This window comes from Elaeis guineensis, chromosome 1, assembly GCF_000442705.2.
Source record: "Elaeis guineensis isolate ETL-2024a chromosome 1, EG11, whole genome shotgun sequence".
NCBI lineage: Eukaryota > Viridiplantae > Streptophyta > Magnoliopsida > Arecales > Arecaceae > Elaeis > Elaeis guineensis.
The window spans coordinates 113,951,282-113,964,373 of NC_025993.2; the positions used below are offsets into that span (position 1 = coordinate 113,951,282).

Sequence of the window (13,092 nt, forward strand, 5' to 3'; positions counted from 1 at the left end):
TTAGACACATGAACTCCTCTTAGGTGATAGGATATGGCTAGATCTTGTCTAAGGAGGAGGGGAACAATAGGACAAGGTAACTTTGATGCCATAGACAACATCAAAGGACTCAATGGGGACAAGGAAAAGGGCAGCCAGTCATTCTTTAGTTGAAGACAGCACAAAGTTGGCCTTCTTTTTCAAAAGGTATATATAAACTTTCTTTCCAACTTCCCAAGTTGTCTCAGCTCTTAAAGTATATGTGGAGCCTCTTCTGTATTCTTTTCTATGAACAACTCAAAAGATTTGAACTTGATTCCTACCTTTTTGTTGGCTTCGTTTATCAAGGACAATGCTATTCTTCTTTGAAAAGAACAACTATCCTAACTGGGTTTTATTTTATTTTGTATGTGTTTCTTTTGTATGTTGACATGCATGATGTGGTGTTTGAGTGAAAAGGGTCAAGAGAAAGGAGAAGCTATGGAGAGAGGTCGGAGATCCAGCAATTGCTAAAAAATTAGGTTCCTGCAAGCTAGCTTGTATGTGTCCTAAGTAATTCAAGCATACAATTAAATGATCTGGCACTGCGATGGTTGGACAACATGTTGGAGAATCTAAAATCTTCGAAAGAAGGCCAAACATGAGAGACACCACATGTAGTCCGAGATGGTTATAGAGACATGTAGGCTTTAAAAAGATCAGTTTCTTTTGGCTTTTTTTCTCTTTCTTCGACTGAGTGTTGAAATGAATTAGGTTGCTCACAAGGAAAATGGTTGCCATTGCATTTGGTGTACAAGCTACATAGCATGCGAATGAGATATATATGATAGAAAGCAAAGTCATTGGAAGGTTTAGATATTTGAGATTACATTGGCATGCATTAAGTGCAGCAGAATGGTAGTTCGTAATGACAATTTTGCATGTTGTATCAAATGTATATAGAAAAAAGTCAGAAATTAGTGGTGGTTGCAAAGAAATATGCGGAAGTGAGAAAAGATTTCAAGATAGAAGTAGCAGCAAAGTGGAATGAAGTGGAATCAAATAGTTATGGCATTTTCATAAATAATTTTGTTGTAATAGCTTTTTGAAGCAGGTGTAGTATTCGTTACAATAACCAAAAATTAAGCAAGTAACATCAACCAAGATTTAATACAATTGTTGAAGGCTGATGTGTTTTTGCATGTATAAGAAAGAAAAAAAAAAGTTGTTGGATTCTAAAATCATATTAATTGTGGTGTTTTCTTGTAGATAAGCTTTGATGCAATATTACTCAAAACAAACTTCAAACAAGCTATATATCCATATCTCTCCTTCTATATATATATATATATATATATATATATAATTAAAAAGTCTTCGAAGATGGAAATCAATCAATTGGGACACTCAATCTCTTCCATGGGATTATGTGAGAGAGAAGTTAGGAAAGGTGAAAATAAAACTTTTATACAATGTCAAACCCTTATGGTGATGTAACGGAATGCTATAACTCAATTATGATATGCCATGCAATGATAACATGCTACTTCTCCACATCCGTGGCGTTATATAAATGGAAGAGTTTATTGTTTTGTGTTTCATCCTGCACATCCTATCACTTCAACTCCTTCTGACACTGATACCGCTGGAAATCTCCAGCCAAACCTATCGCACCAAAAAGACGAAACTACCCCTATACAAAGTCACGCGACCGACGACCGTGTTACTTTCGCGATTCAATCACTCCAAAACACTTAACGCGTCGCGGGCCCCACCTCTTTGCACCGCCCAAATCTCCCCGAGCCCAATCTTACACTGATCCCAGCCGTCCGATCACCGTCCATCATGCCGACCTTCCTGGTGCTCCGCGGAGCAACGCACCGCGGAATGATATGAGGGGTATTTTAGTCATTTCAACTCGCGCCGTCCAGCTCATGTCCTCATCGTTGCCGCATTCCATGCCATTACCACGCGGCATGCATAATACCACCATGTCATCCCTCCTTCCAACTTAAAAGCCCTCCACATCGCCAGATCGAGATCCAGAGAGATGGGCATGGGAAGCTCTTCCGGTGAGACCGAGTCCCCTGTTTGGATCCGAAACCCTAACCCTAGATTGGAGATGAGCAAGAAAGGGAAGAAAGCGCAGGAGAAGAAGAGGAGGGAGGAGGAGGTGGAGTGGGAGGGGAGGACATGGGAGGTGGGCTGGCCGAGAAAGAGCAGGGGCGGCGGTGGGGTGATGCTGGAGGGCTACGTCGAGGCAGGGGAGGGAGTCGACCACGGGACGGGCGGAGGAGATGGGGTGGTGGGGAGAACGAAGAGCCTGACGGACGAGGACTTGGAGGAGTTGAAGGGGTGCTTGGATTTGGGGTTCGGGTTCAGCTACGAGGAGATCCCCGAGCTGTGCAACACTCTCCCGGCTCTCGAGCTCTGTTACTCGATGAGTCAGAGATTCTTGGACGAGCAGCAGCAGCACCAGAGCCGGTCGCCGGAGACGGCGGGGGATGCGGCGGCGGCGGAGCAGAGCCCTGCTGCGGCGTCTTCTACTCCCGTGGCCAATTGGAAGATCTCCAGCCCCGGTAAGATCGAGTTGTTTGTTGATTTTTTACTGGATTTTACGTGGAATTTGGTTACGTTGGTTTTGATCCGAGTGAAAGTTTTCATTTTGATTCTAACTCATTTCTCATATTGACAAAAGAAGTACTTTTTCTCATGTGTGTGGGAAATTAAGGCTTTTTTTTTTCCTACTAAAACCCCGAGGGATTTGATGGGTATCTTTTCTTAGAACGACTAATGGGTGGTAGATTCGATTTTTATGACAGATTTTTTTGATTTTCGAACGGTGGATAGAGGATTTCTGAGAAAGATCGCTTGAAACTGTTTGACAAATGCGCTATCTTACATCTATTTTTTTGTATAAAAGCAAACAGGCCGTTTGCTTATCTGATAAAATTTTTATGAAGTAGCTCAATGAAATGATAGAAATTTCTTTTTTACTCAAAAAGAAAGAAAGAAAGAAAGAAAGTATAGAATTTTGACTGCTGTAATAGGTTATATGTTTGATGAAGGTTTTCTTTATCTCTTCATTTCTGTTCACTTTTTGTGTCTTTGATATATTGGTGGGACTCATTCATGGATACATATTTCATCAATAGCTTTGATCCTCCTTGCGTATTTAGCAAACAACTTACAGCTAATGGTGACCCATGACCAGTTGCAATATATGAGGGATTATTCTTTGTTTTTAATTGCTATATGAACTTTTTATCTTAATCTTTTCTTACATCCCTAGTATTTCTTATTGTTTAGAAGTTCGTTGGTTTTTCTCTAATTAACATCTCATGAATATTGTATATCGGTTCTAAACTAATCTTGATATGATTATTGTTCTAATCCCTTCAGTCATGTGCTTTTTGTCTTCATTGGTTTGGAGTATTAAAGTTTGTTCTCTGACATTAAGTTGTAAAGGTGTAGCCTCAACTTGACCCTGCCTTTCTTGTTGTCAACCTGTATTTGATAAATGGATATGCTTTTCAAAGCTGCTACTCGAGTTGTAATATAGAACTTGTTTCATAGTTGTCTTTGTGTGATGAATTCTATTTAGCTATCGCAAAATTTGCTGAGAAGATCCTTATCTTACTATTCCTTTCTTTTCTCAGGGGACCATCCTGAAGAAGTTAAAGCAAGGCTGAAATATTGGGCCCAAGCAGTGGCATGTACTGTTAGATTATGCAACTGATGGATCACTGTTGATTTGTCATATCAAGAAACACAATTTCATTTCGATCAACAACTGGCAATCTTTTCGTCGAAAGAAGTCTTGGCTGATTCCTTGCTACTCTGTGCCCTTTGGGATTCTTTGCAACTCTCTCTTTGATGACAGGCTGGCTATGGATCTGATTCAAGACGAGAAGAGTTGGAAGAAAGAGGAGGAAGAAGTCTAGGACTTTAAACTAATGACACCATGTACCTCATTGCATTAGCTATACATGAACCTGATTACATTGTTTCTTGTATATACCAATAATTTAACGTAATTAAATGCATTTTCTTCTTCACCTTGCTCCTACTCCTATGAATTTGGCTCTTTGCTATGTTCACTTTTCTTCAAACTATTATATCACCTTATTGTCAAGTATATGTTATTTCGGCATTTTTTAGCTGTTCCTTCTGCAATGGCTGTTGTTATTGTAGGGAAGTTGGCTCGGCACATTGATTGCAGGCCAACAGCATTACAAGCAGGCTTGAAAGCTTCATATCTTAGTTGGCAAGATAAGTCTTCATGTGAGCTCTTGCAGTTTATTACATTATCTTGTTACATTTCATCTGACAGAAGACAACCTGGGATACTAAATTCTCTTTCCTTCCAGGCAATTCTAGTAGGAACTGTGGTCCTCAAAACAGGGAAGGCTTTCCAGGCTGATTCCCTTAACTGGCAGATGAGAATGACATTTTTGTTTTATTCCAGCAGGATGATTCCTTTGGTATCTGGGACCATAATGCTATCCATATCAGTTGAAGCCCTCTTGTTTTGTCCTTTGCAGCAATTCCATTTAATTTCATATTCTATTCTGCAATTTTGTTCTTCTTTGCCTTAATCTATGTCTTGCTTGCGTGTGCTACTGTGACCATTTATGCTGAGGCCATTGTTTAGCTACAGAGATGGTGCATCTCCAGTCACATACCACTGTATATTGGCCTTCTCTGACAGATATGGATCCTTTCTTGGACATGATAGCAGTATTGCTGGAATTTCTTCCTCCACTAGAGTCTTGTAGACAAGAAACAATTTAGTTTCTGTTTTCATAGCTTCTTTATTAGTGTGGCAAATGGTTTACAGACTGAACGATATTATCTGAGCAACATGCTATTATTTAGACGTGCAGATGAATTGGAAGATTCTGTGGCAGGATTCTTCTTTCTGTTTGCATGCTTTACTGAGTTGATTTCTATTTCAAAAGCTTAAGAGTTGCTACATTTCCTCTCTACAACAAGATTATGCTTAGATGCAACAAGACTCCAAGAATCTTGAATACAATTTTATGAGAAAAATAGCAGAAAACCATGTAACTCTGTACGTGTTCTACCATTGATGGTTATTAATTTCAACATTTAAAAACTTTGGAAAGGAGAACGGAAGGACAAACGACAGTTATTGTTGGATTGATATAGTGAAATGCTGGAAGTGGTACAGAAAACTTTAATGTTTGATGTGTCACCCCAAGGAGCAGCTGCCAACCTCATACAGTACTAACTTACCAGCTGCTGCAACAGTGCAGCTCTGGGATGACTCCGATAGGTGCTTTTACTTACCCTGCACATGCACCAATTAGTTACAAAGATGATGCATTTACTTTGGTACCAGCTTAAGCAACACATGACATCATAATTTATTTATTACTGCTTGTCCTTGTCCTTGTCCTTGTCCTTGGGAATTATTTGTTTAGTAGATGTTGTTTTGTATGTAGCTCCATCAATTATTCCAATGTATACCATTGCAAATTTAGAGCCTCGCTCGCTCTAAAGTAGCAGATGTTCTGGCAAATATGGCTTGTGATCTCCCTTCTCCTATAATTTGTGTAGTTAGTTTCTCCCATGCTACAAATTTTAAGCGCAGACTGATGTTATATCCTATTCCTTTTCTAGATTGTGATTTTTTCCTCTTCTTTTGTATATGAGTTTTGGATTTTTTCTCGACTCAAAAAAAAAGAAAATTTTTAAAGTCTCTTATTAAGACCGACTAAATGCATGTTTAGGAGTGCATTTATACTCGTTACACAAGTGATTCTTAGTTTAAAAGTAGAATTTTGGATGTTCCGCGGCAGCTCAAAAATAATTTTTCACTATGTTGAGAATCCTTCAAAACTTGGTTTATTTAAAATTGGCCTTCAAATAGAGGCTATAAGTCAATTAATTCTCTCTCCAAGTCATTGTCATTTTAAACTCTATTTGTACATGTGATGATGTGACATTGTATCTTTCCAACAGATATAGCTTGTTATGTTCTGGATGTTTTATTCCAGAGACTCAATCCGGTATGAATTGAGAAACCATCACCATAAGATTTAGATAACTTAAAATGTGCATCTGAAAATGATTGAAAAGAAATATAATATTTCTAAATGCTCCATGATTTCCATGTAATTTCTCATGATGTATTCCAGTTGTTCCTCTCCTCCGTGGCAACATCCGAATCACATCTCTCCAATCTTATCTACAAAATTTTTCAGAGTACATGTTTAGGTTGCATGTGGTCGTGTGAGATAGAAAATCTCAAGATGATCATACTTAATCTTTGGTATCTTCTAAAACTCTTTTTCTTTTCTTTTGAATTTAAAAAAATAATTATATTTTTTATTATAAAAAATAATTATATTTGATGGAGACCTGATAATGTTAATTGAATAGGTGAATAACATAAGAAAAAGTAAGAAAGAAGAAAAAAAAATCTCCTACCCTGAAATAATAATTTAGTCAGGATAAAAGAATAGATACTGTTGGTCTAATTTACGTTATTCTGGTGAAAAATGAAACCATTTGGTAGGCTAAAAAGATAGATAGTGTCGATCTAATTAATTTGGTGGGATTGCAAGATAAACCAACTCTTGTCAGAGATTAATTACCACAAAACCATCCAGACCCTCAAAAGGAAATGGATTTCAGGGAGGTAATGTCCATACAGTCCGACTTGCAAAACGGCTTTGTTAGGTCTGTTTTGTTCGTTGGCAGCTTAGCTTCTAAAACCAAACTCCCTTCTTCACTCTTGCAAAATCATTTAAATAGTTTTTAATCTTCCAAGAAGTATTATTTTGTCCCAAATGGGCCTAGACTTGTTATCAATAATACGCATTATACTAAATAGATATTTAACCAAATTGATTGTTTGCAAATGCAAATTTACATCCTGATGTGACCATATATATATATTATGAAAACATGTGACCACATATGTTTGACAAGACATATGGTGTACAAGCTAACCGTCTCATGTGCAGTCACATCCAATTTATATATGAGAAGGACAAAATTCACAACCTTTTCTGGGCTAGTTGTAGGAGTGGTAGCTGCTTCTAGGTGAAATTTATCCATTTAATAAAAAAAATATAAAATTTATACATTAATCATCCTAATTGTTACATCTAACAGTGATGTCTTGTCTATTTGTCAAAAAAAGAGGATCAAAAAAAAAAAAAAAACTTCATGTTCCATATGAGTCCGTTCATTGGACATGGATCCTGTCTTGCAGACAATCACGGTCTTTCTAAGTACTCTTATCTTGCAAATGATCATGATCTTCCTAAATCTTGGCTCATCAAATTCTGATTGTTATTCTGATTTTTCTAATGATCTCTATTCAATATAAAATAAGAGAATTTTTTCTCTAATGACTTCAGTGGATAATAGATATATCTAGATATATCTATATGCATGTGCTCACGTGTAAAAGATAATTTGAAAGTCTAGTTTTCTCTGTAGGTATAATTTAGCAGTGAAATGTAAAGAAAAAAGTAATTTAACAATGATGTAACTCTTTTGTATAGAATTTTTATGTTACCATAGCAAATGTTTGTTATATATTATTTTCTAAGTCATTTTTTTAAAAAAATAATAGATGAAAGGCTTAATAAAATAGAACATGTTAAATTCCACTGCTCCATTTCTTCTTTTGATCTGACAATGTACAATAACATAGCTTATCAAAAATAAAAGAAAACAAGCAATATCAAGATATTGCAAGATAGTTGGACCATATCTTACCTTCCATCTTCTCCCACTCCTTCAAAAAAAAAATAAATCGGAACTTATATCTGCTACAACATAGGAACTTATAATTTCGTCTTCAACCCTACCAATCATGCATAAAGGTACTTTGAGATTTAAAACCTCAAAATCTCAAGATCCATGGTGGATGATGGTAGACAGCCCAAAGTGGATCCTAAAACTTCACTTGGCACTTGGCAATGGATCTAAACCGATACCTTCTCCTTGTTTGTATTATACTGATTGTGAACTGGTGCATTATACTGGGAAACTAGGAGAAACATAAAGTGGTGGTTGATAGTGGTGCTTATAATATATTAATTTGCATCAAAATTTTTAGAAGCAACTCTCTCAATTTAAATACAAAACCTTGCCATGTGACATTAGAAAATGAAACATCCTAGATGCACCAACAGAATTTTTTATATGGGCATCAAATGGTGACCATTGTAAATGAAGCAATGTACCCTTTGTAGCATTACATTTTAGTACCGTAAATCACATTTACATAATGGTAAATAATCAGTAATTCTTACATTATAATAACTTATGGTAGAGACCTTTGATTTTCTAGGCTGCAGGCTTGGATAGATAATTTCTTTAATTAAATTACACCAAAAATTGCACTTTAGTGGGACGACATTCAGAGGTCGGTTGTTCAATAAGCTATAACAACAGATTAGAATAATAACATCCGTATTTATTATCATCACTTACCTAATCGTAATAGCTTTGTGTTTATCCTTTTTTAAAAATACATTAAGACATTAAGATGTAATATCGAATAATCCGTTAACGGTACTTGAAAACAAACAATTTTGGTCTCCGTTTCTCTGCGATAGTTTTCTTTCTTTCTTTTTTTTTTTTTTTTTTTAAAAAAGATCCGAAATCTCATTCTCTCCGTTCTTGATTCGAAAACTTAAACGTTGTGATCCAACGGTCAACAACTGCCGTGGTAAATATAACCGCCAAGTTCCCGCCATATTCTGTCCTCACTTTAAACCAACTCTTTTGGGCTCCTTCATCCCCTCCGTTTTCCTCCATCTATATTGTCCCTCCCACTGTGGCTTCTCCACCTTCTCGGCCTCACTTGGCTTGCCCTGTGTTCGCCGCAGGGCCAGCCAAGTGCCCGGCAATCCAGCAGGAAACCGGAGGAGTCTCCCTCTGGCATTGCCGATGGATCGTTTCCAGCCATTCGATTCTCTCCCCAATTCAACTGAATTCCATTCTCGAGATGATGATGTCCTCCAATTCCTTGAATTCTCAGACCCAGACTACGGCCAACCTCTTGCTCTCCCTGCACCACCCAATGATGAAGCCACTATGGAATTGCCTGACATGATTCAGGACGCATCATTCTGGGATTTTGATGTTCAGCAGCCAGTAAATAAACAGTTTGTGTTGGCCGATCATGGAGTTGGGAATTTTGAAGCCATTCCACCGGTCAATCACGAGATTCCAGCAACAAGCACCCCACACCCACAGGTCCCGCCGTCTACTATAGATTGCAGCGGATGCCAGGTGTTGAGAGAAGTGGTTCATTCCAATGGTTTGTTGCATCTCACGTTTAACCGTCGCAAACTATGATTTTAAGGCATAAATTTCTCTTCTATGATTGTTATTTGAATGAATGGAGTTGATGATGATCTTTGTATGATTAGGATCACAAAATTTGAAGCTTTCAGTCCATGGAGGGCCTGGCACTTTCTATCATGCGATACTTGATGTTTACCACAACATCCATGGCTTTCCACCGGCTGCAGAGCAATCGTACATCGAGTAAGTGTTCGGACTTTTTGTCAGGAAGAAAGAAAAGTTGTTAAAGTCAATGATTGATCCCCATGCTCCACTATTAAATGCATAATCTGTTATAATTCTTGAAATTGAGGTTAGAATGCTCTTACAAAATTAAAGAAATATCAACTACTCTTGAGACACTAACAGCGGGTCTTTGAATAGCTTTCATGTTAGTTCTTTATTTGAATAAGGGTTCTTTTCAACAGTACTTATTTTCTTATAGCTTCTTGGGGTTCAAGGCCTTTCTGTCTAGGGGTCCCTAAATCATATCAACAGTTAACAATCCTTTGATAAAATGTGATAACTATCAACAGTGTTACAAGAAACAACATCCCAAACTCCAGTCCTCAGTTGCTTCTCCATTCGCAAAGAAATATTACACACTTCACAGAGCGCAAATTGGTACCCATTCCAACTGAGGAAAGACAAGATGTTTCTTTCTAAATGGAGAATGTGATTAAGTAGTGAAGTAGCTTCGGCTTTGGTTCTCAAAACATTACTCAGCCAATTATATTTCTTAAATCACCATAAAATCATCTTAACCACTTTATTTGAACTGGACTTATGCACCTTCTTTGTTGCAGCATTCCCAAGCACATATGGTGATAGATTTAACTAGAGATGCAATCAACTGCAATTCACATTTTTAACTTGCATCCCCCATTCGAGCATCATCGCACCTCAAATAATAGGCAACAAATTAAAGATCAGTATTACTTTTACATTAATCTTTTTTTTAAGGGAAAGATTAGGCTCCAATAGCCTAACTGATCCATTGACATGATGGAAAAGGACCTCAAAAAGCACTTTTGCACAATTTGTATGTTAAAGACTTAGAAAATGTCGCTTGTTTTGGTATGTCTCATGATGTGCAGTCTCCGCACCCGAAGCTTCGATTGGGTCAAGAATTTCCTAATCAACTATGGCCTGCTTCGAGTGCATGATAATTATGTTATCCTGCAGGACACCCTCTCTGTCTTCTATGATGCTTTATGTGCAAACATGAGATATGTGGCAGCCAGCACTGATACTGTCAATGTATCAACTTCACCAGAATCAGGTGCCCTTTTTTACCTCATATGCATGGAGAACCTAAGTTTTTATGCTGCATCCACCTTAACTTTTTTATGATTACTTCATAATAGGGTTATGTCAATCCAGACCAGTAGAAGTGGATTGCAGCCATCCTGTTCGAACCCTAAAGACTGGAATTGCTGCACAGGTATGTATTGAAGACTATGTTGTCACCTCGTGCATCTGTAAATGCCAGGCATACTTATGGAACTTCCTAATTATTCAACAAACTCTTTAGCTTCATGAATTAAGGAGATCTCCTAAAATTCTGAAACCCTGCCAATTATTTAGACATTCAGGGATACTATGAATCCTATACAAACTGCAATTGACTTGTTCATAAAATCATTATAGAGTTGCACCAAGTAATGCTTTTTTGGTAGATTATTTTCATTTGTCTCCTTCATAATAAGTTAGCTCTATTATACTAGTTGCAAGCATTAAAAAAGTAAAGAAGAAAGAAAGAAAACTTGCCACCATGTTGGCACTTTCAGAAAAGCAGGTAGTGTGACCTCAAGATAAATAAGCTAATAAGCTGTTATTATGAGTGTATTGATGGTACAAAGCTGAGACCTAAATATTGAATACAAACAAGTACCAACATCACTGGGCCAACTTGACCTTTCCTTCTTTCACTTCCCACTAACTTCATCTGTGCGCACCAGTACATTAACACTTTTAATCATTTTTACACTCTATGTTGGCTTTGTTTCTGAAACTACCATTTGAAGAGTCCATTTTGTAAATAGATTGTAGAATGTGAAAGGATATCAATTTGTTACCATCTACATATATCTTGACCTCCTAACTCTCATAATAGAACTGAACCTTTCATAAATATTATGTGTAGTGTAAGTTCTAACCCCATCAAATTGGACAGAACAATTTATCCACTATATGGAGGAGCAGCTTTAGCATAGCTAGTTCCATGTTCACATTTCAGAGGCCACATGTTCTTTAACATTTCTCTGGTTATTCTTCATCAAAATAGATGGTACTCTTGGTTCCAACGTTTTTTGCCTGATTTTTTTTCTAAATGGACTCATGTTATCCTAGAGGGAGAGAACTGGAAGTATGCAGCTAAGGGACTTGATTGATTATTTCCACCTTCCCATAGCTGATGCTGCTAAGGAGCTTGGCATATGTACTACTGCTCTTAAGAAGATTTGTCGAAAGCATGGAATGCCCAGATGGCCTCACCGAAAGGTCTCTCTCTCTCTCTCTCTCTCTCTCGCACACACACACACCCCTCAATCACTCACACACACAAACTAAATGTCTCTGAACTCCATTGATCAAATGTGACCATATGTTTATATATGAATGTATGCCAATAGGTGGAATGAGTTCTTCTAACAAAACATTCTTTTAGAAATGAGGCAGATCAAAAGCATAGATAAGAGGATCTCAACCCTGCGACGAGGTTTGCATCCTGAAGCTGATGAAGGAGCTACAAGAACTCAAGTTGAGATTGAGAGGCTCAAAGTTCAAAAGGCACGGATTTGTGCTGCTCTACCACCATAGATTGGCATGGGGAAACATCATGTATCTAAATCATGGAGGTTGTATTGGCAATTGCTACAATGGAAGTGATATTGTCTACAGATACTTTGACATGATTATTAAATCTGCGAAATAAAGACAAGGAAGAAGTGCTTTTTTGCTTGTTTATATGGATATTGTTCTTTACTTTTCCAAATACAGTTCTCAATAGCCTTTCTGAGTCCCGGTTCATCTTTAAAATGCTAAAACCATTAGCAAATACTGTGGTTAGTTCCATTTGAATCAACTAGCTAGGAGCAAAGTTGTGCCTATTATATGGAGTGCAAGTGGATAAAATTTTGAAGAAATTTAAGGTGTGAGTATTGATTTTTATTCAATTTGTATTATCCTGGAAATATTGTTTTACTATTTTAAGATTTCCTATTCTCCTATATCATATTTGCTGTATTAGTCAAGGATTTGTGACAACCTTCTTCTTTTGCCACCCTACCAACTGTGAGATATTCTGTCATAACTTTCAGTTTTAATGTATTCAACACAAGATATCCAAAAAGACTAGCCATATGATTCTCGGATTTGTGACAACCTTCTTCTTTTACCACCCCAATCATCAGATATTCTTGTAATAGCATAAGGTATTATTTGGATTCTTTGGCTTGTATAAGTATCCAAGATTTTTTCAACATACAATTAATATAGGACTAAAACCAAGCATGCATAAGCCCTCATATACTTTCCTTATTTAAATCTTGATGTCCTTGCTAGATTAAGTCTAAATCCAGTCAAATCTAATCACAAATACTATAATCGATATGTAATCAGTCCTCAAGAGACTAGTGTTATAGTGTTTCTACAATCATGCATATAATCCGCTCTTGTACTATTTTTAATGATCCAGGATCTTATCAAAAAAGACTACTCAAAAAATATTGTTTGGATTCCCTATGTCATATAAGTACCTAAGCTCTCTCTAGCGCACAATTAATGTGGGAATATATA

At 37.1% G+C, this 13,092-nt stretch overlaps 2 protein-coding genes across 3 annotated transcripts; both read left to right on the forward strand.

Moving 5' to 3' along the window:
• The first annotated feature begins 1,963 nt into the window (after positions 1 to 1,963).
• On the forward strand, positions 1,964 to 4,016 carry LOC105038635 (uncharacterized). Its single transcript, XM_010914503.4, has 2 exons — positions 1,964 to 2,537; positions 3,618 to 4,016. Exons 1-2 carry the CDS (start codon positions 2,009 to 2,011, stop codon positions 3,695 to 3,697), a joined length of 609 nt encoding a protein of 202 aa, XP_010912805.1. The 5' UTR covers positions 1,964 to 2,008; the 3' UTR covers positions 3,698 to 4,016.
• Positions 4,017 to 4,213: 197 nt separating this feature from the next.
• On the forward strand, positions 4,214 to 12,289 carry LOC105038636 (uncharacterized). 2 transcript variants are annotated; one of them, XM_010914504.4, is made up of 6 exons: positions 4,214 to 9,268; positions 9,381 to 9,498; positions 10,392 to 10,576; positions 10,662 to 10,738; positions 11,647 to 11,796; positions 11,974 to 12,289. In XM_010914504.4, exons 1-6 carry the CDS (start codon positions 8,896 to 8,898, stop codon positions 12,112 to 12,114), a joined length of 1,044 nt encoding a protein of 347 aa, XP_010912806.1. In that variant the 5' UTR covers positions 4,214 to 8,895; the 3' UTR covers positions 12,115 to 12,289. The 2 variants fall into 2 exon arrangements, with proteins under 2 accessions (XP_010912806.1, XP_073116423.1); XM_073260322.1 differs by having other exon boundaries at positions 11,963 to 12,116.
• The last annotated feature ends 803 nt before the right edge of the window (positions 12,290 to 13,092 follow it).

Excerpts from the sequence above, each read along its gene's own strand:
- LOC105038636 (XM_010914504.4), top strand. The coding sequence starts at position 8,896 with ATGGATCGTTTCCAGCCATTCGATTCTCTCCCCAATTCAACTGAATTC. Across the intron at positions 9,499-10,391 it reads GCAGAGCAATCGTACATCGA|TCTCCGCACCCGAAGCTTCG; the intron begins GTAAGTGTTCGG and ends CATGATGTGCAG. Across the intron at positions 10,577-10,661 it reads ATCAACTTCACCAGAATCAG|GGTTATGTCAATCCAGACCA; the intron begins GTGCCCTTTTTT and ends ACTTCATAATAG.
- LOC105038635 (XM_010914503.4), top strand. The coding sequence starts at position 2,009 with ATGGGCATGGGAAGCTCTTCCGGTGAGACCGAGTCCCCTGTTTGGATC. Across the intron at positions 2,538-3,617 it reads TTGGAAGATCTCCAGCCCCG|GGGACCATCCTGAAGAAGTT; the intron begins GTAAGATCGAGT and ends TTCTTTTCTCAG.